This window comes from Chaetodon auriga, chromosome 20 (assembly GCF_051107435.1).
Source record: "Chaetodon auriga isolate fChaAug3 chromosome 20, fChaAug3.hap1, whole genome shotgun sequence".
NCBI classification, from domain to species: domain Eukaryota; kingdom Metazoa; phylum Chordata; class Actinopteri; order Chaetodontiformes; family Chaetodontidae; genus Chaetodon; species Chaetodon auriga.
This window is the reverse complement of record NC_135093.1, coordinates 6,963,569-6,990,980: the sequence shown is the minus strand read 5'-3', so window position 1 is coordinate 6,990,980 and position 27,412 is coordinate 6,963,569. Positions and strand designations below refer to the sequence as shown.

At 45.4% G+C, this 27,412-nt stretch overlaps 2 protein-coding genes across 2 annotated transcripts; both read right to left on the bottom strand.

Annotated features, from left to right (window-relative positions):
• Nucleotides 1-5,706: 5,706 nt before the first annotated feature.
• Nucleotides 5,707-20,976, bottom strand: fam53b (family with sequence similarity 53 member B). Its single transcript, XM_076760621.1, has 5 exons — nucleotides 20,798-20,976; nucleotides 14,523-14,754; nucleotides 13,605-13,659; nucleotides 10,831-11,594; nucleotides 5,707-7,181 (listed from the first exon to the last, which is right to left on the bottom strand). The coding sequence occupies exons 2-5, from the start codon at nucleotides 14,610-14,612 to the stop codon at nucleotides 6,819-6,821; spliced, it is 1,272 nt and encodes a 423-aa protein (XP_076616736.1). The 5' UTR covers nucleotides 14,613-14,754; nucleotides 20,798-20,976; the 3' UTR covers nucleotides 5,707-6,818.
• Nucleotides 20,977-23,610: 2,634 nt separating this feature from the next.
• On the bottom strand, nucleotides 23,611-26,943 carry hpdl (4-hydroxyphenylpyruvate dioxygenase-like). The gene is made up of 5 exons (XM_076760091.1): nucleotides 26,176-26,943; nucleotides 25,920-26,086; nucleotides 25,675-25,826; nucleotides 25,348-25,475; nucleotides 23,611-24,860 (listed from the first exon to the last, which is right to left on the bottom strand). The coding sequence occupies exons 1-5, from the start codon at nucleotides 26,853-26,855 to the stop codon at nucleotides 24,680-24,682; spliced, it is 1,308 nt and encodes a 435-aa protein (XP_076616206.1). The 5' UTR covers nucleotides 26,856-26,943; the 3' UTR covers nucleotides 23,611-24,679.
• Between the last annotated feature and the right edge of the window lie 469 nt (nucleotides 26,944-27,412).

The window sequence follows — 27,412 nt, the reverse complement described above, 5'->3', positions numbered from 1 at the left end:
GCTGTTGAATTTGCCTGTTTGTCTGAGCCATTGTCGCAGAACTGTGTGGGTTTTTTTTTTGTTTTAAAGGAGGCTCAAGGTCTCAGAGCACTGGGGAAAATGCAGGCCAGGCTCTGGTTTAAACTGGAATTCATATCGCAGCGGCTTTTGTTTTACAAAAACAAATGGCTGGAAATGGGAAGTGAGCTGGCCTCAGACATGATAAATGCAGAACCCAGCCGAGTGTGATGAATTACGCTGGTGCTCGAGCTCATGTTTCCCCCTCTGTAAACAAAAATGAAACGAGCCCTCCATCATCAGAGTGAAGAATCACAAATCTACAACTGCTTATCTCTATTTACTTGACTGTAAGCCGCCTCTGCTGGGGATTGGCCTGTCGCCGTTACATTGTTAATTGCCACTCATTAGACGCAGTGCATTCATGTCAGTATCTACAGTGAGGTGAAATGAAATGACGGGGGGGGGGGGGGGGCGAGAATTGGTTGTTGGGCTCTCGTGTGCCAGCTGGATCATTGAGGCCTCTGGAAGTGGGGCGTAAAACAAACGATTCTCCGTGGCTGCCCCCAAGGTTTCAGTGTACCAAATAGATTGAACAAAAGCCCATTGCCAAGTGATTCATTGAGGTCTTTCTGGTTCACTTCACCATTAGCTGACACAAGCTTCAATGTTATTGGGCAATTAAAGGTAATGAAATGCTACGAAGTATTATGAAACTGTGTCTGAGCCGGTTGTACCACTCCTATTTCTGATTGGGAAATAAATATTAATGTACACAGCAAAGTACTAGCAGCTGGTACCCAGTTTTCCAACAGCTTACACATTGTTTGACTCGCTGTTTTGTTCATTATGTTACTGCCTGTTGGCCTTGTATGGAGCTATTAAACATGTATTTGACTGCTCTCGAATGAATTCACTTGGCTTTAAATGGGTTTTTTTCCTCCAGTTCGTGGACGTGCAGTAATTCTGATGGATGTAGGCCACAGTTTTCAGCAGCTCCTCTTGGCAGGTTTCATCATCACTAGGTGTTAAACACAAACACACAGATGCCCCAGAGCGAGCTGCTTCATATAACCACACCTCTCAGGCAGGCCCCAGGTCAGCCACCCATTTCAGACAAGTTACAAATTAGCAGAGGTTTACCTCTGCAGGCTGCTGTGATGGGCAAACAGCGATATTCCTGCTGGACTGCAGCACTTTGAGTCCCTCGCTGTGGCCGCAGACTGTGAAGCAAGATTACCTTTCAAAGAATAGAGATGACCTCATTTCAGGAGACATGTCTGGGCACGTCTGACCTCGCTGACACGGGACAGTATCGACAGACTCAGCGCGCTGTCAGATCTTTGACTGGCTGAAGCTGTTGTGCTGATTTTCCGGTTGGAAGTTATTAGCACATCAGTTTGTCATCTTTGGACTTCTTCATACATCTGGACTGTGTTCATGTTGTTTTCCCACTGTGTTATTCGACCGCAGTTAACCTCACTGTCGACTTGAAAACAATGTTTACTTGAAGTGATTATTAATGGAAAATGATTATACTTATTCTATTTCATTCATTAATTATTTAAAGTAATAAAAAAATGCCAGAAACCTGCCAGCAGCTTGACATTAATGATTTTGTGTGAAATACCTCAGTAACTATTCAGTGGACTGCCGTGGATTTAGGTGCACATATTCACGTTGTAATAATAACTCTGAGGATCCTTGAACTTGTCCAAGAGCTGCCGAACAAATGACGGCCTCAGCAGCACACATGTTAGCATGCTAATATGCTAAACTAAGATGGCGGACATTAAGGTAAACATTATATATGCTAAACATCAGCGTGTTAGCATTGTCAGTGTGAGCATGTTAGCGATGCTAACATTTACTTGTAGCTCAAAGCACTGCTGTGCAGCTAGCATGGCTGGAGACAGTTAGCTTCTTCTTAGGCTCTCTATCTGACTTTACATGCAGCTCTTCTTGTCGCACTGCAATATGTTTTGGGTTTTTAACTGTTTTTCAGACTGAATAAACAACTGGAATTGAGATGTTGGGCTTTGGGAACTCGAAACTGGCATTCATCCTTCTCTGACATTTTAAAGACCAAGCAATTACAGTCAGCTTCTCCCAAAAAATAGTAGAGTCATGAACTCCTCATCATTTTCCATTCTTCTTGTAAATGTCACTCCCATTAAGTCTGATTCGCTAGATGCTTATCTTCCAAATATCAGCTTCTGCAGTCATACCAGAACACAATTATGACTGTCTGTGAGAGTATCCCCACCCTGAGCTCCCTCCTCTCCTCGTGCAGCCTCGGGTCATTAAGCTCTCGATCTCATTTTCCCCTTATGTTGACTGACACCTCAGGGACACAGGGCAGTGCAGGAGGTGTCATTCATGTGTGAGGAGACGGACGAAGGCAGGAGAATGTGGCTGTCTGTTAAAGTGTCCTACATCCAGCGCCAACTTTCTCCTGGAGGCCTCATCTGCTCAAAGTTTGCACAAAGTTGAGGTTTTTTTTCTTTTTTAAATGTCTCTTTAATGAGTGACATCCATTGACTTGTTTTTCTAAACAGTGAAAACTGAGACAAGTTAATTTTTGAATCCTGTGTGTTGCAATGATTTGGAAGTCTAAAACAAAGTCAGACGTCTTTAGAAATGAGGCCCCTCGAGATCCTGCTGCGCCTTTGCAGAGTTTGCACACGGCGCTGCAGTGTGTCTCTGAGCCCACATTCACACACGTTTTTATGTCATCTGTTTGGGTTAGGCTCCTCTTACACGGCACGCACACTGCTGCTCTTGTGCCGCACCTGCATTTACCCACCTTAACAACTGCCAGCTGTGTGTTACCTTGAACTTTCATCTCCACTCATTTGGCTCTTCCTGTTTGACAGGAAACGGCGGGTCAGCTGACCAGGCGCAGCACACCTGCAGCCCCAAATGCACCGTTATCCATGGAAACATGCACTTGTTTTGACAGCAGCCGGTTATTTGTCCCCTCCCTTGTGTGTGTGTGTGTGTGTAGCGCTGGTCCATGCGCAGGCCTCTTGCTGCTACTCGCCAAGCCGCATGGTTTCCCCCACATTTCATCACTCTCTTGTGGGCAGCCGTGCCAGCAGCGCTCGGTGGCGTGGGAGGGCCCTGGAACTTCAGAAGTCGTCGGGTTCGGAGCAGAGGCCTGAATTTCCTCCCTTTCCTGGCTGCCCCCGACCCCACCCCGTTCCTCCCTCTGAGTCTTTTGCAAGCAATCTGAGAAGTGTCTCGGTTCAAACACAGAGCAGTCTGTACTCGGCTGACATGGTCACAGCCGTCACAGGACCCTCCAGGGACACGACCCCTGCGCGACTGCCCGCTGAAGCCGCAGAGGCCCGGATCCCCCAGACACTAAGCGTGACCCCGTGATGTCATACCGGAGCGTGTGCGTATGTCTAATCCAGGCGAGAGGGTGGTCGCGCGTCACCATGCAGTGTAAACTAACTGTCCGGGTCTGAAGGCTTACAGCTGATCTCAATTTTTAAACCTGTCTGTCTCTGCTGGGGCTCTCTCCTGTGAGGGGGTCCAGTTACCTTTTGTAAAAGGTTTCAGTCTGAGTGTTCGCACCTTATGTCTGACACAGTCCTCACGCTGACGGGACGCCTCCTGCTTTAATCTAAACGACTATTTGACATGAAGGCTTGTATGACCTTGTTACAGCCCTTCCATGTGGGTGCAGACTATTGCTGCTCAGACATAACACAGGCTGAACTTTAAAAAGTCGTACCTTACAGACAGTTTGTGGTTTGGTCTTGCATGAATCCAACAAAGCGTGAGAGTGAGATTTGACACGACAGCTACCTCCAAGTGCAATAGTCTAATGATACGCTGCGTATGCACAGGGGACGGTTTGAGCTCAAGGTGAAGTTTATGCTGCTCAGTCTTTATTAGAAAAGCTTCAGACGACACTTGCTCAACTGGAAATGTTTTGTGGCCGGGTGCTACTGCTAAATTGTTTTTCACCCTGACCACATTTGTGCTGCCAAACCCAAGAACCGGTGCCAAGATTCAGTTTCATGTTTGAATCTTTTTTTTTTTTTTGTTAGAAAAGTTCCACTGCTGAAAAAGAGTCATTTTCAGAAATTCAGTTTTTCAAGGTGATTTTTCTTTCTTTCTTTTTTTTTTCTTCTGTGAAATGGACGTTTTTTGCAGGAATTTGAAGATACTTTACAACCCTTATTGTAACCTTGTCATTACGAGCAGACAAATGAATAAGACATCTGAAACATCTGTGGCAAAACTCCCATAAGTGCTGTGGGACATCTGTTGCCTAAAAACAATGAAGTGTAATGTGACTCATCACTAGAGCAGATAAGACCAGGCATAACCTCCAGCAGCAGTTCAAGAGCTACCACCACCCTGTTGTGTCAGTGCTGGTGGGGGTTGTGGATGAGTGTGGTGCAGAACATCGGCACGGCACGCCCCTCCTGTTGTACTCCTATCTTCTCTCAGAACACAGCCTCCTTTCACTTCTGTCACTCCGCTGATTAAAGGCTGGGGGCCCTCAGTGTGCCAGCCTGCCACACAGCACGTTTACAAGGGTTCTGTTTACCCATTTCCTCCTCGACTCATTACCCGAAAAGGGCTTAACCGGTGAAAAGCAGCGGCTTGCTTGTACCACAGGCGACACTGTGACAGCGTAAATCTGGCCTCACTATGCAAGCATACAGTTTCTCATGCAAACAGCATGATAATCAAGTCTATTAGAAGAGCATGCATTGGCCTAGTGGGCGAGTTTAATCCCACAGCTATGCCTTGTGTGGAATTTGAGCCTGGAGTATAGCATGTCAAGCAATCTTTAAATTACTCAGCTGGTCTTTCATGAGGCAACTTTCCTCCCTCAGTTGCATCGTACACTTTCAAAGAATGACGAGCATCATCGCAAGTCTGTGCAGACATGCAGACGTGGTATGCAATCGTAGTGGAGCAGTGAATCAAAAAGTTAATGACAGTGTAATTCTGGAGGTTTGCGCAGGCACCAGAGTTGGGGAGGGGAAGCAGACAAACGGAGCAGCGGCAGCAGCAGCCCTGACACATGGCCCACATTCACAGCCGCCTCCCACGTCACTGTGCTCCTCAGAGAAAAAGCCCCTTTTGTTTGCTAGCGCAGCGAGGGAGGGAGGTCTCTGGGGTGAACCGCCGCTCAGCTCCACCACTCCACCCGCCATCAAAAAAAAAAAAAGAAAGAAAAAGAAACAGGGACCGGACTTCCCACCCCTGTCCGGCGTCCTCCCTACTCACTCCCCGCTTCAGCACACAAACACAGGCTCATCAGTAGTACCACTACTACGGCTGTGATTGTCTTTCCCTGCTACTTAATTGGGTCAGTCTGCGTTGTTGCATTCAAGGCGTCTCAAACAATGACCTTGCTGTTAATGCATGTGCTCGGCTAATGGCAGTAGTGGAAGAACTCTTTCTTCCAGATTACTCACTTAAATAATTTAGCGATTCCACAGTGAAGTCCTGCATTAAAAATGTCCTCAAGTAAAAGCGCACAAGTTTCTCAAGCAAGATACAAGTATCAGAAGTATTCATGCAGGCTGCCTTTCAGTGTTATATTATTATGTATTACATCAGTGGCTCTCAAATTTTTTCTGTCATGGCAAAGTTCATGCTCCCCATTAGCAATAATTCAAGAAGCAACTAATAAAAAGGATCAAAGTTGAACTGTAGTGAAATAAAAGTCACCACAATAGCATCAACAAACTTTATTTTCACTCCATAAATCATTTTTCTTCAGTTAGCTGCTCCCTCACCATTGTATTACTGAAAGCATGTTTATCATAAAAGATTTTGGAGTAAAACAATATTTGCCTCTGAAATGCATCTAAAAAAAACATAAAATTGAGGTTCTAAAGTAAAGTAGAAGTACATCGGAGTTAAAAGTGAAGTAAAAGTACAAAGTACAGTCCGTCACATTATATTCAACCACCAGCTGATCCAGATGTGCAGGGTACATCTGGGTTTATATGCAGTTACACTGCATGCTACATTTGCTTCAGTCTGTTGGGAGGTTGCATCCCAAATTTCGAGTAAAGACACTTAAATGATGTGATGACAAAGGCACATTTAAAACTGTGTTTATTTGTATAGAAATATGCTCATGTTTAACATAACTTTGTAGTTACAAATCATATAAAGAAAGAATATTAACGCTATTAGCATCACAAAGTTTCTCTCAAACAAACGGGAGCATAGATCTAAGAGAGAAGCCTGATGTTACTGTGTGAAATGTTAAGCTCTTCAATATACTTTACAGGTTGCGTGTGCGTGCAGCTTGTTGCTCAGTAAGAGTGGAAGGGGTTTACTACCAGTAGCTCTCAAAGAAGTCTCCATTTCTGTCCATCATGTACGATTGAAGGCCAGAGGAACGGACACTGGTTCTAGTGCAGAGAATTTATACAAACCTGCTGTGAATTCTCTCCAAATGTAGTACAATGAAGGGTTAAAGACCCCCAGTCTCTGAGCCAACATTAATATATCATTTTTCTATTTAGCAGTTTTATTATCCAAAATCCGTCCTCCCCGACTTCCTTGTTCTCCTGAGACACAGTTGAGATACCGCACATGGCGGAAGTAGCTTCTGACTAGACAAAGTCCCCAAAAATGGGCTTTTAGCCCACAAAGCTCATGCTCAATCTCTCCTTGAGTGAAAAAAAAAAAAAAAAACAAGTGCTGAAACGCTCTTAGCATTAGCTTTTCCACTTGCTTTGTCCTTAAGACTATCAGTACTGTTTGCTGTACCACCTGGTGATAAACATTCAGTCCCCTAAAGTAGCTTCCTCCCAAGAGGAAGGCAGTCCAGCTCAGTTCCTCTCAATTTGCTCAATGTCGAGCTCGCCTCCAAGCTGATACACGTCCTTCCTCATGCTACACAGCCCCGCCCACAGAGGCTCATAGTCCTTCCCATTGGTCGACCCCGGCGTCACGCTGCCACAGTCTGTGGAGTTCCAGTCCGCCTCCTCAATGGCGGGGTCTGACGACACGTCCCTGCTGATCTCGCCCTCTTTGGTCCGAGGCTGAGCGTCCTCCAAGCTGTGTTCGTTTGCAGACGAGTCGTCGGTGTCGCACTGAGCCGTGCTCCTGAGAGTGACGGGGGCCTGGTTTGACTCACAGCTGTCTTCGCCTGTGATTCCTGGGCAGCTGAGGCTGTGGAAATTCCGAAGTTTCTGTGGAAGGACAGACAGGTCATTTTTTTTTTTTTTTACAAGCACAAAAATGATGTTTTCAAGGATATACTCCATGTCTCCATGGTGATGGCACATTTAGTGAGGGAATCAAAAACATTTCCTTCATCTCAGACAATGACCCGTGTCCTAACTAGGGCACAAACAAAAGAAAAAGCATACGGCCATCTTATGAAAACAATCCCTCCACTGTACTCATACAGTGTGTGGGTGAGGCAGTGAGGTCAGAGTTGGACACTGGGCGACAACCACGAAAATATAAAGAAGTAACAAGATTTAAAAGGGTACAGATTTAGCCTGTGTTACATACTGGAGCAACTGGTAGTTGGACGAGTGAGGCTATGCGATCCGAGGTCCGACGGGAACCCAGGCAGCAAGTGGCCAGACACCCGGAGGGCGGACATCACTCATGTCAGCCTTTTCGACTCTGCTGGCCTTTCACTGGCACTGCACAATGAACACATACATCTGGTAAACCCAGAAACTTCCTTAGGCATATCTGCGTGTGCCAGCACTGCTGCAGGCAAGTCCTGTGACAGCTGTGCGCGCCGGAGCGGGAGGCTTTATGACAGAGGCTTATCCAATCTGTACAGCTAATGTGGAGGGCAGGACAGCTGCCTCATGCCTGACCACTACGGTGTTAGGCCAGAAGGACACAGGAGAATAAGGCCTCTGTGAAACCTCCTGTCACTTGTGCGCTTATGTAACACTTAACAAGTATGGGACTGTTGGGGATCACGGCCAAGTGTATGAACTGCAGCTGCAACTAATCGATGGATTAAAGATTAATCTATGCTTTTTTATGATCCAAGAGTCAAGGTCGTCTTCTATCTGCTCAGTTTGTCTGAGCAAGGGTTTAAAAAGCCCAAAGTGATTCAGAAAGGCTGGGCCGTAAATCCCTTCATTAGACAAGTTGGAACTTAAAAATATAGATAATTTGCTTTGTTTAAATCTTAACATTGCATAACAGCACAGCATAGTGTTTTGAATTGTGTTACTAATGCTGTTAAATCAAAGCACAGATTGCTCACAGTGTCAATGCTGACATCCTGATGTTTAGCAGGTTGCCACGTTCACCATCTCAGTTTAGTGTGTTTGCATGCTAGCAGCTTCTAATAAGCACCAAACACAATGTGACAGTGCTTAGAGTTCTGAAGAAGGCAGAGAAGTAAGGGCGACACGTGAAGTTATGATCCTCCTCTTCGACCTGACAGCAGTGAGAAAGGTCTCTGCACCGGGCGGCGGTAGATCAAACGGGGGGCCCTGCTGTTTTTCTTGGCGCTGGTCAAGCGGGTACATTTGTCAGCACCGGGCCAGTGTCACATTGCTGCCTTCTGCATTAGCACTTCAGGCTTCTTGCCCAGACCATGGGACCAGACTGATAAGGCTATGAGTCGTCTGGACTATAGCAAAACATGCCATCGACATGAACTAAAAATATAGCTCTAACTTAGACCGTATGGAGAACGCTCTGCTTACTTTCTGCGCCACGTTACAATGAGGGTCACGAATAAGTGCTGCCGGTGTCCATGTTTGTCTGCTGCTATCACTAAATGAAATGGAGACGAGAGCAGAAAGCCTCCTCATCCATACTGACCTTGACTCCCCGTCAATAAAAGCTGATCAATAGCTCATGAGGCCCGGTTGTGGCAGCGATCCACCCACTGAGCTGAATTTACAGAAATCAATATCTCTTTACCCAACACGCATCTCCCCTGTGCAACGATCTATAACCTCTGCCACAGCTGCTCTACTTCCTGACATTCATGGAGCCGCAGCGAGCCACGCAGAGGGTAGCAGTTTCTCCCTGGGTAAACTACACCGCCGTGGCGAGTGGGTGAGAGGACACTTTAGAGACACACTCAGCACTGTGACCAATCTTTGAATAGTAAGGTGACTTTGAATGCTGATAGGGTGACGCGCGTGAAGCACGATAAAGCCCCCCGAGTTGAGTGCCAAGCAAGTTCGGTTCCCTGAATCTCCGCAGCTGCACACTTAAGACGACCAGGATTAGTCAATTTTGCAATTCATTTAATAATCAATCTGGAAAATGTCAGAAAATAGTGAAAATCGTCACTCAGAGAGCACAGACCTGCACCAAGGCCAATAATCCACTCTTCTATGATTTATCTCTGGTGGAGTTTACCGCAGACAGTTCACATTTGGATGTGAGTGAGAGCAGAATTAGTTGCATGATACGTGTGTATACACGTGTCCACAGCCACCCCTCAGGCTGAGGAAACAGTGTCGTTACAATCGTACCCACATAACAAAGAAAAGCAGCAAATCCTCACATTTGAGAAGCAAAGCTTTGAATCTGTTTCCTGATAAATGACTTAACAATTAAGTGATTGTGAAAACTGTTGTTCGTTGATTTTTGTGTCGATTGACTTGTGCAACCAAACCCAGAGGTAATGCTGATAACTGGGCCAAAAAGTCTGGAAGTCATTTACTGCGGGGCTTGCCTCTAAACCAGAGTCACTTGAGAGAAATTTAAAAAGCTCCTTCCCTTCCCGAAAAAAAACAAAAATAAAAACAATGCCGTAGAGCGGTTTCTCGTGGTTTCAAAGGCTTCACTCCCTCCACCTGAGCTGAAAGCCAGCGTCACAGCAGTCCCTTTTAATAGAGCTGAACAGAGAGCACAAACAGCAGGACAGCTCCAATGCTAACAATCGCAGCACCCTGACATTCCTCTACGAAAACACTGTTAGACGCCGCGCCTGAGGCTCTTTTCTCCACGCCGACCTCGGCCCCGTTCGGAGCGCGTGTGGCGTCTGCTTGTCGTGTCACAGCAGCGCTGCTGTTAAGACACTGCTGAACTCTGGGTGACTTTCTCAGAGGGGCCAAGTCCAGCTCTGTGTTTATGATCCACTCTGTGTACGTGTGAAATTTGACTTAGTGTGTCTGTGTGCTTGTGGGACAATCGGACGGTCTGTTGAAACTCGAGCCAACGGTTTCATAAGATGCTTTCTTTTATGAGTCCAAACTCATCTGACTTCTTAATTCCTGCTTTGATCAAATCATCAGCATTCTTTGCTGCGTGCCCTTCATTTCTCTGAGTGCAAATACACACCCACATAATGGAATGCGGCCCAGAAGGGGCCTGCATGAATGAACGATCGCCTTCATTTAATGGCAGTGCCTGCAGAAACACTTTGAGGTGTGCTGAGGGAGAACAGACACAATGGCGTGACCTCAGTTGGAAGCGTTTGTTTATCCAACATGGAAGCAGCAAATTGCCACAACAGCAGAGTATAAATAGCTAATGTTCGTGAGACTGATGGACCAAGCAGAGCCTCCAGCTGGCACCACCATTTCCTGAGGGTCTTGTCTGTCTGGAGACTGGACGTTGATCTTTTGGAGCATATAAGAGGTCCGTGGCGAGTTCAAACAGATAAATGCCACATAGAATGCCTCAGGAAATTGCTTCTTATGAATTATATGAAATGCAGGGGCGCAGCATTAAAGATCGTTTCGCAGAGTGTGCATTAGGCGTCAAGTGATGTTAAACAGGAAAGAGCTGCACTCCTTTGATTAAATACGGCAATATCTGCCAGTTTGTTTTAAAATCAGAGTATATTGCCCTGATTAAATATTAAATAGTCTGATGTGAAACACTTTAAATACCCACCTGGGTCATCTTGGCCAGGTCCAAGGAAGGCCTCTGTTTGTGTGAGTCAGCTGGTCGCCTGCGTTTCACGCCGATCTTCTTGTCGTTGAGGACGCACGGCTGTGAGCGGCTACGGGCAAGACCCCCCTGACCACCACGGCGCTCCAGCTCTGGAGTGGAGTCAGGGGAGCTGGGTGGCGAGGGTCCACGAGGCTCAGGGAGGCAGATCTGTTCGTGAGAGAGGTAGAGGGGCTGCGCCGAGGGCTCGGAGGACAGGGGCATGGAGGAGGAAGGTGTCGGGCCGGTGAAGGCAGAGGGGCAGGGCAGACGCTGGGTGAAGCAGGGCAGCTCCAGCGTGTTGGAGCGGGCGGGCAGGCTGAAGCTGGAGCTGCGCTGCATGGCCGGGAAGCCAAGCTGCGTGTTCCCAACGCCGCCACGCTGGACGCTGCCACCGCTGTGGCACCTCCTCTTCTCCACCGTCGTCCACACACGAGAGCCCTGAGGGCGCCAGGTAGAGCGGCAGCCGCCCAGCTCGTCTGAGCATGACAGGGACCGGCACTGCCGCTTGCTGGGGGGTGCAGTGGAGTGCGACGACGCAGCCTCAGTCAGGCTGAGGTCTTGCAGCAAGCTGGTGATTGTGCTGGAAGTGGAGCGAACATCCCAGTCCCAGTGGGCAGAAGTTCTGTGCACCTCAGGCAGGACGTCCCACAGGCTCTCCAGGCTGGTCCCAACTGGCCTCTGCTGTATGGCACAGCTGTGACCCACCTCACACCACCGGCTTGTCTCTGCAACAAAACACACGATTCATTTTGATTAAATAACCTTTCAAAAATGAGCTGACAGACAAGATTTTCACCTAAAATATAGGAAGTTATTTATGTCAGCGTTTCTCAAAGTGGACGTCGGACTGAACAGCAGGTCAATCCAGACCCAGACTATGACTCACTGACTGTACTGAGCACTGACTGCCTCCTCGGTAGAGGTCTGACAGCATTAGTTCAGTATCTAGTTATCATTGTGGATTTTCTGTTTTAAGACCTTATTTATGACCAAAGGTTGAAAAAAGGTGAATTCTATTTATCAATGAACTTTACCAGAATGGGAAACACATCAACTTTTTTGTTTGTGTGTGTTGTCTATCACACTGCCAGCTTTTGTTCAGGATCAACTTCATCATAATGTGTGCTTCCAGCATTTTTATGAATTCATCTGTATGAATTCATCGCGTTGGACCAAAGCTTCGGCCAAATGAAGAAATGTTTCAAACCAGGCTCCCGCCATGAGACAGTAAATCGTAAAGTAACTCTGCAGCTGGTATAAGCTTGTAAAATCTCCCTGCTCTTCACACTTTATTTTTCACGAGTGACATCATCATCATCATCATCATCATCATCATCATCATCATCACTGCTCTAGGGCTGCATTTTATTTCATAGTGTCAAAAGGAATTTAAAAAAAAATGCATCAGATTGCAAACAGTTTTGCTTTTTTATTTGAGGTTTTATGGAGGACAAATTAAAACGACTCGCATAGAAATTCAGACCTGGTGTGCAAACTCCTCGAGAAGAACAAAACAATATGAGAATAACTTTTTGCATGAAGCTGTAGTTATTCAGTGCCAAGGTTTTACGGTCATAAGAGGTTATGTTTGGCAACCTCAACATGGACGACATCCATGACACGGCTCCAGTCTGGGTCAGCACGTTGGTCCCAGCATGTGTACTTTGTATTGACACTACTCCCTGCTTTGTGTAATTGGCACTAAAAATAAATCCCTTCCTGCAGGCACTGCTGCAGTGTCACAGCTGATTGTGAAAGGGAGCGGAGCTTAATGTCTAACCGACTCAATATCAAACCTCCCCTCAGCTGGAGCGAGGCTTGATAAAATGTCAATAGCCCGTCATAAACATTCTGGCATATCTTGGTGTTTTTTTGTCGACATCTGCAAGTGTCCAGCTCCCTTTCTGCCGCTGCTGATGCCCCATCACCACAGCTACCATGCCCGGAAAGCACCTGTTATTGCCACAACAGAAACTCGAGCTGAATGGGTCAGCCAACTGAACTGGTCAGTCAACTCTGAGTCAGACACTAAACGTCGCAGCCACGGCCCACTCCTGGTATGCAAAAGGTCTATTCTTCTCCACTAGATATAAAATCCCCAACAAAGGGCAGTGTGAACAACACCTACTGGTACTGCTGTGTTCTCTGACAGGACTTTGCCAGTCTTACACACTCGATGCCAAGTTACTGCAGGGACAGAACGCCATTTAATCTTACAGTACAAAGGCTGTCACTCATGCAGCTGGGTAAACTTAGCATATGGGCCTTTGTAGTCATAACCAAACTTTCAACTTGAGGACAACGTGTCCTCAGCTTTAAAGCACGCAGGAGTGCCGTGAGATCCCTGCTAATGATAAGCTGCGAGCACGTAGTTATTAACACACATTCATCTTGGCAGAAACGCTTGTCAGACATGTTTCACATAATGCCATGTGACCATCGACCAGATGCAGCAGAGCCTGGCTTGCTGCCGATAATTTCTCTGAAGTGTGACAATATGACAGGCCGCTCCTAAGCACTGCTGTCAGTAAACACCTGATGCTTTCTGGGCTCTGAAGCTGCTGAGGACCGTTGGAAGTACAAAATGAACTGTCGTGTGCAGTTTGTGATGGGAAGTAAGGTACGAAAGACATTCCACAAAACGTACTACTACTAAATTACCTCTGTAGTTATTTACCACTGAAATGATTCATATCGTCCCTACAGGGGTGGGTGTGTATAAGGCTGAGACTTACCCATGAGTCCACAAGAGAAAAGTGCAGTCCCCTGGCTCATGGTCTGTGCCTGGAACTGCAGAAATGCAAGAGAGATTCACTGTCAGCTCGCCCGAAACCAGAAAATCACTTGAATAGGTTTGCTTGAAACGTACAGCAGGTTCTACCGATAACAAATGTGAAGTCAAATTTTATGTACTGTATGTGCTACTGGCACAGAGAGTGTATGTCGTGGCACATTTTCTGCTGCTGCGAGGTGAAGACTAAGTGCGACCCATCAGCAGAGAGGTTCCACTATAAATGCCTGATTGACGCTCAGTCTCAGAGCAGGGTGACTTCATTTCACATGGCTGAGAGGGCAAACTCAGTCCACACCGGTGGGGGAATTTTTCACTCTGTGCTGGCAGAAAGAAGGACTCTACTGCGTGGATCCTGATTAGAAAATGAGTCAGAGCTGCTCAGGCTGGTGGAACTAAAATACTCCATTGTCATTTTGAGTGAAGTAAATGGAACACGGAGGATTCAGCACCAGATGACAAACGAACGCCCTGCTGATAACAGTTGGCAGCTATTATGATGCAATTATCAGTGATGGTAACATAAACATCCCTTATTCCCAGTCTTCAACATCCAAATAGTTCTTTTGACATCACTTCCTGACATTCAGTAAGGCAACGCTTGTGAGTTTTCCAACAAATTTGCTTCATGGGAAGCTAAAACTCTGATTTATAGTTGACAAAATAGGAAAATATACAGCGGAGCCCCAAAACGGCTGCACGGTGATGAGTAGCCAGCAATAATATCCTGATTTAGAGAAGCACCGTGTTGTCTTCCCCCTTTACAAGCGCAGTCAAGGCCTGTTGGCATGGCAGCATGTAAACATAAAATGACACATTTCACACACAAAAATGCTGACACGAGTAGAAAATAACCTCTCACCGGGCCAAAATCTGCACTTTTGGATGTTACATCGTCGGCACCCTTCTTTTCCAGTGTTTTCTTGTAAATGATCACCATGGCAAAGCACATCCTTGTCCCAAGGCGTTCCGACGAGGGCGAGAAAAGCAGGCGGCCATCTTGACGGACGCGGTGTGAGCAGGCTGGTTTCTCATAAGCTTAAGACAGCAGCCCTCGACTCCTTCAGGAATGTGTTTCACTCCTCGGCCCAATCCTGAGCGGACACACGAAGATGAGCGCAGGATTAGGATTCAGCACATTTCTGACATTCTGTCGACCATACAAGCAGAGAGCAGTCCAGCTGGATTGGGGAGAGCAGATCCCCTGGTTGGAGGCTCTGAGATGGTCACTGGAGAGAAAACTGCTCCCTTAAGGTAACACGTGTATCATCCTTCACAGTACAATCAATTAAAGGTTCATTATGCAGGATCTTCCTAAAAAGTAGGCCCCTGCTGCTTAATCAGAGCCAGGAACCCAACTATTAGCATTTATTAGCATTCCCTGTGTTACGTAGATATGTGATGCTGCAGGTGGTACAGCAGGCAAGGGGCTTGTGCTTCAGGTGGCATTGAGCCGGAGAGGAAGGGCAGTTTGAATGTTATCCACCAAACATTGACAGAAACTTTTCAAACCATGTCAACAATAATCCATGTCTTTGACTTAGTGTGCTCAGTATGCAATAGTTGCCTTGATAAATACACTAATTCTGAGTTTTCAAGCCATGACGAGGCGACGGCGCTACCACGTACGTGGATGTTGCACCTTTAGCCATCTTGTGAAGAAACAGTTAAGAAGAGGATCATGTTGCAGGAGTGGTTCAAGAAATGTCTTTGCCATTGTAACTACTGTGAATCCAAGCTGCCTGCAGCTGCTGTCCTCCATTAAGGAGCCAGTTACAACCTCTTCAAAGCCACCTCTCAAGCCCGCAGGCACTGAGAATGAGAAATGATCACAATTTCAAAACCCTCAACTGTTGTGGGATCTGAAGTTACTGGAGTGCTCCAGTCCTGCATTTAATTCCCAAATGAGCAAACACTAGCTTTGATTCAGGGTTTGTACATTGAAATTTCCCTCAGTTTCTTTTACTTCCACGGGGTCTCTCCACCGTGTCACCAGAACTGGACCCCTGTGCCTTGTTTTGTTCTTGCCTGTCCATGTGGAGGATCATCAGTCATCTGAGAGAGCGAGTTTCCTCAAAGTGTTCCACACTGGAGCACACAGAGAGGAATAGAGCAAAGTCAAAGTTGTGTAATTGAATACTCAGGGCTGGCTGGGAATAGCTGACCTTGCGGTTATCAAAACAACCCTCCTCGCATTAGTGCTGCACCACGGTTACAGTAAAACAGCTGATTGGCCACAGATGTAAATCTATATAATCATCGCGGAGGATTTTTACTACAGCCAGATCAGTTCCACTTGAGGCTACGTCAGGTAGCGGATTGAAACAAAGTGCAGTGGACGCAAGACGGTCGTAGGATGCCTGCAAGGTCAGAGAGAGTCTGCATGAATGACAGCACAACTGCAAGCACAGAAAGGGGGGAAACAGAGAGAGACGGGCGTACGTGAAACAAAAGAGAGTTCTGTGCAGAAAATGAGACACCGTGGGAAACAAAAGAGGCGACATCAGAGGTTGTGGGTAGTGGGGTGGAGTGTGTGTGTGTGTGTACGAAAGGGGGGCAGCATCACAAGACCCTGAGGGAGCTGACATACTGGAGGTGGTGTTTGCATTCGGCATATGATTTCCATTACTAACACTTATCACGTCAGGAGAACAACTTAAACACAAGGATGTTTTTAGCAGAGTTCTACAAAGAGATCAACACGGTTCAAAGACGTCTGGCAGCTCTGACTTGTGGCCTCTGTGAGTAGAAGAAGTGATCAAAGCTTGGTGCAGGACTAGGTCAGACCAGCATATACTGTGCGTGACCATTAACCACACACATCTGAGTTTTGGAGCGCAGATAACTAGGGACGTGCTGGGGTGGAGGAAACAGTTGTTTATACATTACTCTTAATGGCTCGGTGATGGATGGAGCTGGCATTGACGCAGAAAGCAAAAACCTCGCCCAGAGAAATGAAATTGGCAACGTCGAGAAAAGCTTTTCAACATGATGTTTACCCAAACAAAAAGCTAAATGATGTTTCCCTTCCATAGAAAAATGGAAAAAGTCTAACTGTAGCCTGACACTCTGGACTCTAAACCATAAACAACATCCATTACCTCCAGTTCCAGAGCATGGCCACAATTTATCACCTTTCTCATGCTCAGGCATTACGTTTTCATCCCGTAAAGCTAAGCCGAGTGCTTTAAATGGGCGAGGTTTATAACATAATTATAAACATTCCTCAGTTCCATGACATAAGTTGAACGCACAATTATGAAGGCCCAACCTAGCTCCACAGCCGCTGAGAAGCATTCAAACTTGTGACAGTTTGTGTATAGAAAACATGTTGAGAAGCGCTGACAAAGGGCAGTCTGCTATTTCTTCTATGCATAAAGCTGTAAAGACAACATAGGAGCCGTACCGAAGCATGATTTCCAGTGCTTAATGGATACACCCAACCAATCATCTTGGACCGAACGCACCTCCATAGCGATGCCTCCGTTATCTGGAATCAGTCGGAGCCTCTATGCCCCTGCAGCCTGATAGCTCTTTATCTGCATTGGGGCAGCAGCCACCGTGACAACAGAGCAGTCTAATCTCTGAGAAGGGGAAGAACATTGCAGGACGTTTCCCCCTCAGACGTGGCTTTCCACCACACGCAAGCAGGCTGCTGACTGACTGCAACAAAGTCTGCAGCTTTCCTAACAGACAACAATAACGCCGCCTTGGACGAGGTGATGGGACTCCGCGCTTCCTTTGTGGTCACCAAGAGCCTTTCAGCCACTGCTGCTTCGGCGGGGGGGTGTCAGAAATAGCACGCTATCGCACGGCCTGAACGAGCGCAAGATAGGACAAGACAGGAAACCACACAGTCGACTCGGTCAACTATAAAGCCGAGGCCTGCTTTAAAGTCAACACGGTCAATTTTCTGTACATGAGATCTACTATATTGTTAGAGACACTTTTCTCACAACTTGCGGTCAAGTTCAGAAAGACCGTCAGCTTAGCCGTTACAACAGACATCCAAACTGTGGTCACCCATGAAAGCTCTGGCTCCCCAAGCAGCTTTTGCATACATTGCTCAAACTGTAATCCCACTGGTTAGGCCAACATTACATAAGGATTTGGAAGCTTTGTGTCTGACTGACAATTAGAGCTAATACTAATCCATTTTATAGCACTTGAAGAGCTGGTGGAAAACAACTGTTTGATATCATTGTTGTGGACTCTCTATTTTTGAGCTTATCACAAATGCTTACTTTTTTTTTTATTAAAGCTTTTGTCTCTGTAAACTTATGAAAAGCTTAAATGTTAAGTGGAATTTTCAGACATCCTCCCTTGACATTCCTGCATGCATGGCAGTCAGATCTGCGTCCTGCTCTCAACGATCCCAGGATTGTGGCCGTCTCAGTAATCCGAGCATCTGCCGAGCACCTGAGACGGCCCGACATGAAACCCAACTGAAGGATTTGTGCTGCTCTTCATCGCTGTACTACTTGTGAAAGGAATGCTGGGTAAAAGCTTCCACAGAAAGATCCTCTTGGAGAAAATATGCATGTTCCTAAAAAGCTTGATTCCCCCGAGCTATTGGCTCCAGTGGCCTACTTCTTACAGCGGCATGGATTGCACAGGATCCATATTTGGGCTGTTTCTCGTCATAATGGTGGGTGTGTTGACAGAGCGTGTCATAAAAGGCAGACAGACATGCAGTGGTCATGAAGACCAGATAACTGAATGACAGTTTGGCAAACCAGTTCTTGCTTTTTTTTTCTGCAGCGCTGTGCATCACTGTGAAAATTCATGGTTTCTGAATCCCAAAACTTTCTTTGTTGGCGTCGTCATTAATTAGGCGTCACAAAGGCAGGTGCCACCGAGTTTTGCCACGGCTGACTGACTGAAAAGAAATTTATGAAACCCATTGTAGGGCACAGGCTAGCCCACAGCTGTCTGCATGTTCACAGAAATTAGGCTATGTCAAACAGGAGGCACACTCTACATGTGAAGCAGTGAGTGAATAGTCTGAAATGAGCATGGCTGGGAGGCTTCAATAGTAGTTATCAAGCTCAGTTGAAGGCCTGGGGTACAGCCAAGGTCTCACAAGCATGCAGCTGCCCACTTACCATAAACACAAAGGCTCAGCATGGCTATGCATGGCAGCCAAGGAGGCCTACGTTTTAAAGCAAGCCTGCTGTTTAATTATCTCATACATAATCACATGCACTGTATACATTTGTCCAGAACAAGAGCTTTGTTGAGCTCTGTAATCGAGGCTTTCAACACACCTGTCCAAGCTGGAGAGAAATGTCACCCACTTGAATGCTAAATCTAACAAAGTCTGTTAATTATAAAGGTTCGGAGACACAACATCCATCTACTTCCACAGCAGTATAGCATTGCCTGTTAATAGACCCAAATGAGTCGCATCCAGTGGACACGGCCCTATTAACTTTCAATCAAAATTAAGAGTGGAGAGGGAAAGGGCATGCTTGCGTTTTACATGCAGGAATTTATCCCCCCCCGACACTGCATTTCCACTCATCACAGATACATGAAACAGCATGAGAAAACCAGGGAACTAAGTTTTTTCCGGATGAGTGTTTGAACAATGTCATAACAGCGGCATTACGATACACAGATCTTAAGCGAGCCTTCAAATTTGGTCTAAATATTTTCAGTGATGTGGAAAGGAAAGAGGAATCGTCTGCGAGCTCTGATAGGCAGCCTCCTTTGTGCTTGAGCTAAAACTGTTCAACAGTTTTTCTGATGAGCTTGCCAGCCCTCCAGGTGGATGCCTCTCAGTTTCAGAGGAAAAGGCCCTGAAAACCGAGCTAGTCCAAGTAACCAGCACAAACAGTCCCTTAAACCCCTTTTCCAAAATCCCTCATGAAAGGGAAATGAGTTTGGCAAAGAAACTGGTGTGACGGGAGCTCACAGAATGTTACACACAGGCTACAGAGCAAACAGGATTTTGAACTCGACATAAAGGCCAAAAGCGACTGATGATAAAATATGAAATGTTCAAAAAAATAAATGAAGCCTCTGGACTTAAACAGTGACTCTCCTACTTTCTCTTTTAGATTCGCAATCTACGAGTGTTCAAGCCACTTTAACAGTCACGATCATGGCCATGGGACAGCCTGAGGAGTTCAGGTTTAACAGGCTCTCGTGTTTATGATCCCACTGAGTGCTTAAATTGCAGAATCTGTTGGATTGTGTGTCAGTCGGCCCTGTATTCATACCTGAGGGGAAGGTTGGCTGCATAAAGATAAGACATCAGCATTCCACAGCAAAGGAACAAACTGTGACATGCAGGACGGAGGGTCCCAGGAGGACCCGACAGACGTGGACGGTGAATAATGTGCCATTGTCAGGTAGACGGGCATGCACCCAATGGCTGTTTGCACATATTAAAAAGTTCTTATACATTTGCCTTCAAACGACACTGACCTATCTTGCCATGTGTGCCGTGCATGAGTGAAGCCCCAGTTTGAGATTAGCTTCAAAGCTAGCCAGATCACGTAAAATGCGTTTGATCCGAGGAATGTAGCATCTCTCTGCAAACCTCGTGGAAAACTTGATCACTCTGTCAACTAATCTGATTGAGATTACACTTATTGTCAGATGTAGAACAAGTCGAGCGTGCTTTCTGGGCTTTAACTGAGAGGATGAATGGAAGACACTGACATGAAAGCTGCTTATCAGATCACTATAAAACTCTGTATGATCATGTTTAAACTTATTGACACTGTTTTATTAACCTTTCCGCCAATGTTTCATCACACTGTGTCTTTGTTAATCTATTAGATGTGGACATACAGACATAATAATTACAGAATGAGCTGACAAAAATCAGTTCAAGCTGCATTTATGCAAATAAGAGCGCAGAGAAGACAGAAGGGACATGGCTCAGGCAGGAGTACACTTGAGGAAAAGTTGCTAAAGCTAACTAATTGGAGCTGTGTTGAGTTTCCACAGAGGAGACTACTTTGTTACTGCTCACTTTTAATTAAACCTGTCAGCATAAAAGTCACCATTCATGCGACTCACACACTTTCAAAACACAAGGGAGCATCACGCTTCACACTTTCCCAAGCTGCTCCTAAGTTAGCTAGCACACAAACGCTTTACTTGACCCAAAAAAGTACCACTCACGGGCATCACGGTGGGCGCCTCGGACGTGCGGTCGACTCAGTCTCGCTGGACCATGTTGAGTTTTGTTTTAGCAGAAAGACAGAAGGAGGTGTCAGGCAGGAGGCGAAGCGCAGGTCACCCCACGTCCTGCTCCAGGCGGCTCCTGCAAACTACAACATCACCCCTGAGCGCCGCCGTCCAAGACTGCACGCTAACGAGCCTGTGACAACATACGCGAGCCGTACCACTTCTGACAGGGGCGAGAGGGGTGTCCGCGAACTTCTTAATACCACGAAAAGTTTCTGTTTGACGTTAATTATCTGCGATACATGGCTCATTCGCAGTTTTTATCAAATTCAGATGAAGGTTGTAGAGGGACAAAGTAAGATATTAATCTCTGTAAGACTTATTGTAACGCTACCTCCCCCGCTCGTGTAACTAGTGGTCTGATCCAGCCTGCTGTAATGAAAAGTAATCACAGTTTTGAGCTGTGCATATAGACAAGGCACTTTTCACAATATACAGTGGTGTACCATGTTAACTTGCCAACTGCGTGTGACTTAAGGAGCCAGATGGGGAGGAGAAAGAAAGATGTGTGATATATATACACTGACAGGTCCCCACACACAAAAATTAGTTCCAGTATAACATCGGTTTTTCCCAATTAAATACATTTATTCCAAACAGATGTCATCCTTCCAGGAAGTACATTCTGGCTTTATCACATCGGCGTGCAATATGCTATTATTTAACTTAACTTTAATTTCCTGTTTTAGTTGTCAGTATAGATACACATATTGTGCAATAAGTGTACATATGGTCACCTGCACGTAATATTAATATCACTCAGGTCAGTGGTTCCAAACCTTTTTTTTGTACCTGCTGATGAATTATATCCACCTGAGAGAGATTTGTCCTTGTAATCTGTATTCATTTGAATACTTTTAGCAGGCCCGCAGAGGTAAAAATCAAAGCAAACAGAGAGTTTTTGTTGTTTTTTCTCTTGGGTTAATCCTCATGCAACACCTCTAAGTTGGGAAGCACTTCCAGTACAGCTTGTTCACATATAATAGCTGTGGGTTTTGTTTTGTTTACTCTTCTATATGTTTAGCCACTGCGTGTACACCGGCAGGCAGAGATCCAGTCCAAATCATTGAACATCTGAAAACGATATAACCCAATTACAATCACGACAAGGACTGCACAAAAGTAAAGCAACTCGATATTATTGTCACGTCTCCAAAGGCTGCACCGGTAAAAAAGATCAACAAGTATATTTTATCATTCCTAAACTCTCACATCATATGCAGCAAGTTCATTTATTTTGTGGGGGCTGAAGTTAACACTCAGGGCCTCAGAAGGGTGGGGAGCTCAAGCTCACCCCTGGCAGACACTATTGTTAATCAAGGAGTAACATCTGTTGTGTGCCACTAATCTCCCCCAGACTGTCCTCCTCGGTTTTAGACTGTCTGCTTTTTGTGTTAAAGGGCACCGAGGATTTGTCTCCTCCACTGTGTAGGCTGCAGTGTGGGGGCAACAAGTTGTTTTCTTTTACCAAAACCCCTTCAGCAGCTTGGAAAGTCAGCGCTTTAGCAAACAAATGCAGCATATATAACACAGCAAACCTTGCATGTTGCGTGCTGCAGTCCAAAGAGGCGCAGATGACTCATTAGGAAACAGATGATCACAACAGCTCACAAGAAGAAGTCTTGTAATTCAACAAGTTTGTGTGTTGCGACGGTGAAGACCATAGGGGGCAGTATACACCAACCATAGTGCAGCAAGAGTGAACTGAAGTTATATTTTCTGTATGTTGGAGAAATAAGAAGTTTTGGTGATTTTAGTCATTTCTTGTTGACTTTGTTCATGCAACTGTAGCCAGCATATGGTTAGCAGTAAATAGGAAGTGGGCTTCCAACTCCCAGTACTGAGACCCCATGCAGAATGCTGTATGCCATCTGTGATTCACACTGACCACAGACAGATGGCTAAAGGACTCCTGTTACAGGAGCCCTGTCTTCTCAGCTATAATGAACAGTTAATCCTCTCCATCCCCGGCAAAACTCCCCATGTTATGATTTAAGATTTAGTCTGTTTTCATTCCTAATTCTAAATGCAGTTGGAACATTTAACTCTGGTCACACTGCACCACAAATGAGTTTCAAGTCTGAATTAGTGTTAGTATGTGCAGCATTTGAGTCTGTCATTCCTAGAATTCATAAGCTCTCTATGTGAGCACAAATCCCAGATACATAGCCAACTGTTCAAAAGTTTAGTTTGGCCAAGAGGTTGAGACTCGTGCAAAAGAAAAACACTGACACCATTTGTCAAAATGCAGAAGTACATGCATTTACAAATGGACTTTTTTGCAGCTTGTTGGTGAAATTATTCCCTGATGTTACTCAATGGGGATACTGTAACTACAGTCAGAACACAGGAGGACCATATGGTTGTCGTATAACGCCATCTAAATTTCACTGCCTCTCATCTATCCCACTAATCCTCGCCTGTAATGTTTATAGCCAAGTTAATTGAACTGGCACATCTCTGTGGGTTTGGTGATCCCTTCTAAGAGGCTCCAAAGCAGTGTTTTTGCCAAAGCATGCACATTGCTAAAACCTCCACAGCATCTGAAGAAGGTGCAGCTGTTCTTCCAGTAACGGTTCATGAGTGACCGTGTGAGTGAGGTATTTAGAAAAAGTTTTTTTTTTTTATCATTATGAGGCAAAGTATGTTAACTAGCCGTCCTAAATCAGGCTAATCTTTTAGAAATTAAATATGGAGGGGTAAAAAGATATTTGATGGGGAAATGACAACTTCCATTGAGAAACTGAACCATTCTTCCAAAGGCAGCTTTATTTTTATACACTTTTTGTGTATACAGTACATATACTGTATATGTACAGTTGACTTTATTTTGTATCCTTTCTATTGTCTTTTTTTTGCATGTAGACAATGACAGTAGCAGTACCACACTGAAAACCCTCTTACATACAAGTCCTGCATTCAAAAACTTGTAAACACTTAAGTATTGAAAGTAAAAGTACTAAATAAGTAGATTTACTCCTTTCAGGGTCTTGTAAGCAGCATTTCAATGTATTCTAGTCTTTTACTTAAAACTAGCAACAATGGAAAAATACTCCAGTCGTCTATTCAAAGTCTTCCTTATGTGACTATTGCCATCAAAAGGGACTTACCAAAGTGCTCATCATGCAGAAAGTAGCATTTTACTGTCGTGGTCGGTCAAATCTCCCCCACTTTGTTTACTGTTAGGTGGTTCAGTCTACAACAACACGTCATACCTCACAGCCTGATAGCATGTTTCTGCAATGTAGAACTGTTATTAGCTAAATAAGATGCAACCAAAGCTGCAGAGGGACACAAAAAAGTCCAATATCCAAGACGGCCTCAGAGATTTCAAGAGCTCTTAGTCTGAAATTTGGACCACACACACATTCTGAGAAACACTGCAGTTTTTGTAGCTGGCCTTCACGCTCTGCTGTGAGTAATAGATTTATTAAGGAGCAGTTGCTCTGGAGTCAGTCACTTGCTTTGATTCGACGCAGTGAAAACATTCTTTTGCTGCGACATCAAGCGAATTTGTTGCCGCAACATTTCAAACATAGCACATTCAAATCCATATTTGCACCATTTTGTTGATTTCATCTCTCAGTCATATTCAAAGGTAGGCATTAGTGTAATATATAATGTTGACTTTGGCTTTAGTGCAACTCAATATTTACCAGTAACTCCTGAAGCAGCCAGCACTTGTGGAAATCTCTTCCATAAATATACTACATCTTTTTTACATTTTACACCTTTTCTTTCTCTGACAAGTGCATTCACTTCAACATATAAAAAACACACGGCATAAAACAACCTCAGTTAAAATGTGTGGAGTGACTAATAGTGAGAAGTTTGCACAGGTTTCTCCGCCTGCTCCTTCTCCATGTGCACCTGCACCGACTTCCACAGCGCCCTGATGTTGCCCTCTCCAAAACCTGTCGCCCCCCGTCGCTCTATCAGCTCGAGGAAGAAGGTGTCCTCTGTGAAGATGGGCTTGGTGAACACCTGGAGGAGGTACCTGGAATCAGATGATGACAGTCAGGACGCTTTTGTTGGTCTGTGAATGATTGGACAGGAGATGTGTTGCAGTTTATGGAGAGCTGGCCCTGCTTTGTTCTCTTTGCTTTCATTGCTAAATAAAGTTTCTCATGGAGGTTTTCTTTCATTTTATCCTCTAAAAAGCTAAGAAAAAAACAAACAAACGCCCATATTCCAAATTAAATGGGTATTTATTACTGTACTGGACAGGAAAACCTGAACATCTTGCCATTTTAACGTAGATAAACACCAGTTTCTTTGTAGGCATTCAACAAATAGAGCTCCCATGATGCTTTGGTGGTGATTCTATGGCTCCAGAACACTTATGGAAAACACTGCTGTTGAATCTAATATAAAAAAAAATGTGAAGCTGCTTAGCATTCAGAACAGAAAGACAGGTAAAAGCAGCCCTCCATAAGAAAACACACCGCATGGCTTAAAGAGGTGAGCGCTCGATGGCCTCTCACCTTCTGTTCTCTCTGGATGCGGTCTGTGATGAGGGATTCTGGTGCAGGTCTGTGTCCAGGAGAATCCCATGCTGCGCCAGTACCTGGGGGTTGTGTCCTGCCTCCTCTATCTCCTGCTGTTTCCCCACCTGTCACAGCACAGGTAAAAGAGTTGATAACCACAGGAGAGGATGACACGTTTGCAAAAATATGTTCTATACTGTCTGATATCAGCCACACAAACGGCTTCATTTGTTTACCAAGTGAAACTGCACAAAAAAGATGGAGCCGCAATTCAGTATTAGTTCATTTGTTGTGAAGAATGAGTTCTGTAAGAGTCAGCCAGACCTTGGTGTAGTAGGCAGGAGGCGGCGAGAAAAACTGGACACCCGCCTGAGCCATCACATGCGCAGTAGAAACGATGTTTTTCGTGTACATCCCAATGTGCTGGATCCCTGCCGCCCTGTGCTTCTCCAAGAAGGTGTCAACCTGATTCCTGCCTGGAACAAGTGCAAGCACACAGTGATCAGCTGCAGTATCATCAGATATGGCAGGAATGAAGTGCCTGGGACGATGGGACTGGCTCCACTTACCTTGCTCAGGCAGTGATTCTGCAATAACAAACTTGCAGTCAGGCTCTTTTTTGTGCACGGACGGGAGGACGATGCCCGCTTTGCTGCACTTCCAGTACTCCATGGCGGTGAGACGTAAGCCAATGCCCTCCTGGTTTATGACAAAACCTTCGTCCACATCTTCATTACTGCTCACAAGAACAAACAGGTTAACCGTAACACTCACATTGAGTTGACTGAAATAAGTATATACCACTGAATGCCAACACTTTCTTACCTATCAATGAAAAACCTCTGAAAACCAAAGAGCTTCTCGTACCACCTCATGATCTGGTGGGTTGTCCTTCTGGGACAGGCGTAAGTTATGTGGTCAAAATGTGTGACTGGACAAGACATGTCCTCTTCCTCCGAGCTGCAGTCCCTGTCAATGACATCAAACCCGGGCAAGAAGCGTCCCTCATACTTGGTCCTGTCAAGGAGCGTGTGGCACACATTTCCCACGATGGATTTAACCACCGAGTAGGTGACACGGCCTCTCTCGTCCTGAAGCGTGGTGGGAGGCACCAGGAAATCGCATCCCTGGCGGCTAAGGTCCCTGAATGACCTCTCCACATCCTCCACCTCGAAGCACACGTTGCTCACAGTGTCCACCGCGTGCGGCGCGCTGACATCGTAAAGGCATTTCAGAGACTGATGCTTACCCTCTCTGACCCCCTGCGGATCAGGTGAATACCTCTCGACCAGCAGCTCTTCATTGAGTCTAGCGCAGCTCTGCTTCGGTCTCTCATTCACGACGAAAACCGCGGCTCCTTTCTTGAGAGCCAGCTGCCGGGAACCGCCGGTCACTTTGGTGGCAAAGACGTTAAACTTGAATTTGGAAACGAGGTCATTGGCGATTTTCTCCACGTTGGAAACGTGGAGCGATATGTGGTGTAACCGGCTCAAATACGCTGCCATGTTTGGTTGTGACGTTTTGACACGAGGCGTGTCCTAAAGTCCAGCGACCCATGCCCTTTTTTTAATTTAGTCCTGTGACACCGTGTGATACGTGATATTCAATTACAATTACAGTATTCTGTGGGCGTGTTAGAGTATTGAATATATAGGTGTGCCGCTCCAACATTTTAAAATAGCCAGTGTTATAACCTAGAGGTCAATAAACGTGATCATAACAGACAAAAACAAAACAATACAAAACAAACAAAAAAACCTCTTCCAACATTTTTGTTTTTCTACACATAAAACCCTGTTTGTTTCTTTCCATCCTGATATAGTCTCTATCGATTTTAGTGTGTAAGAAATAAATTCATAACAAGGGCTTCCAGATGTACGACTTCCGTTCTGCAGAAGAAATGGCACATAAGACTAGTTATGACTACATCTAGATAATGTTTTATTGATATAATCAAATTGCTTAATTTCATCAGACAAGCTCTGCGAGCAGCGAATCTTTAGGTTTCCATAAACTCGGATATTTCAGAACTACTTGGTCAAACGTCCAAGTGTGTTTTTTT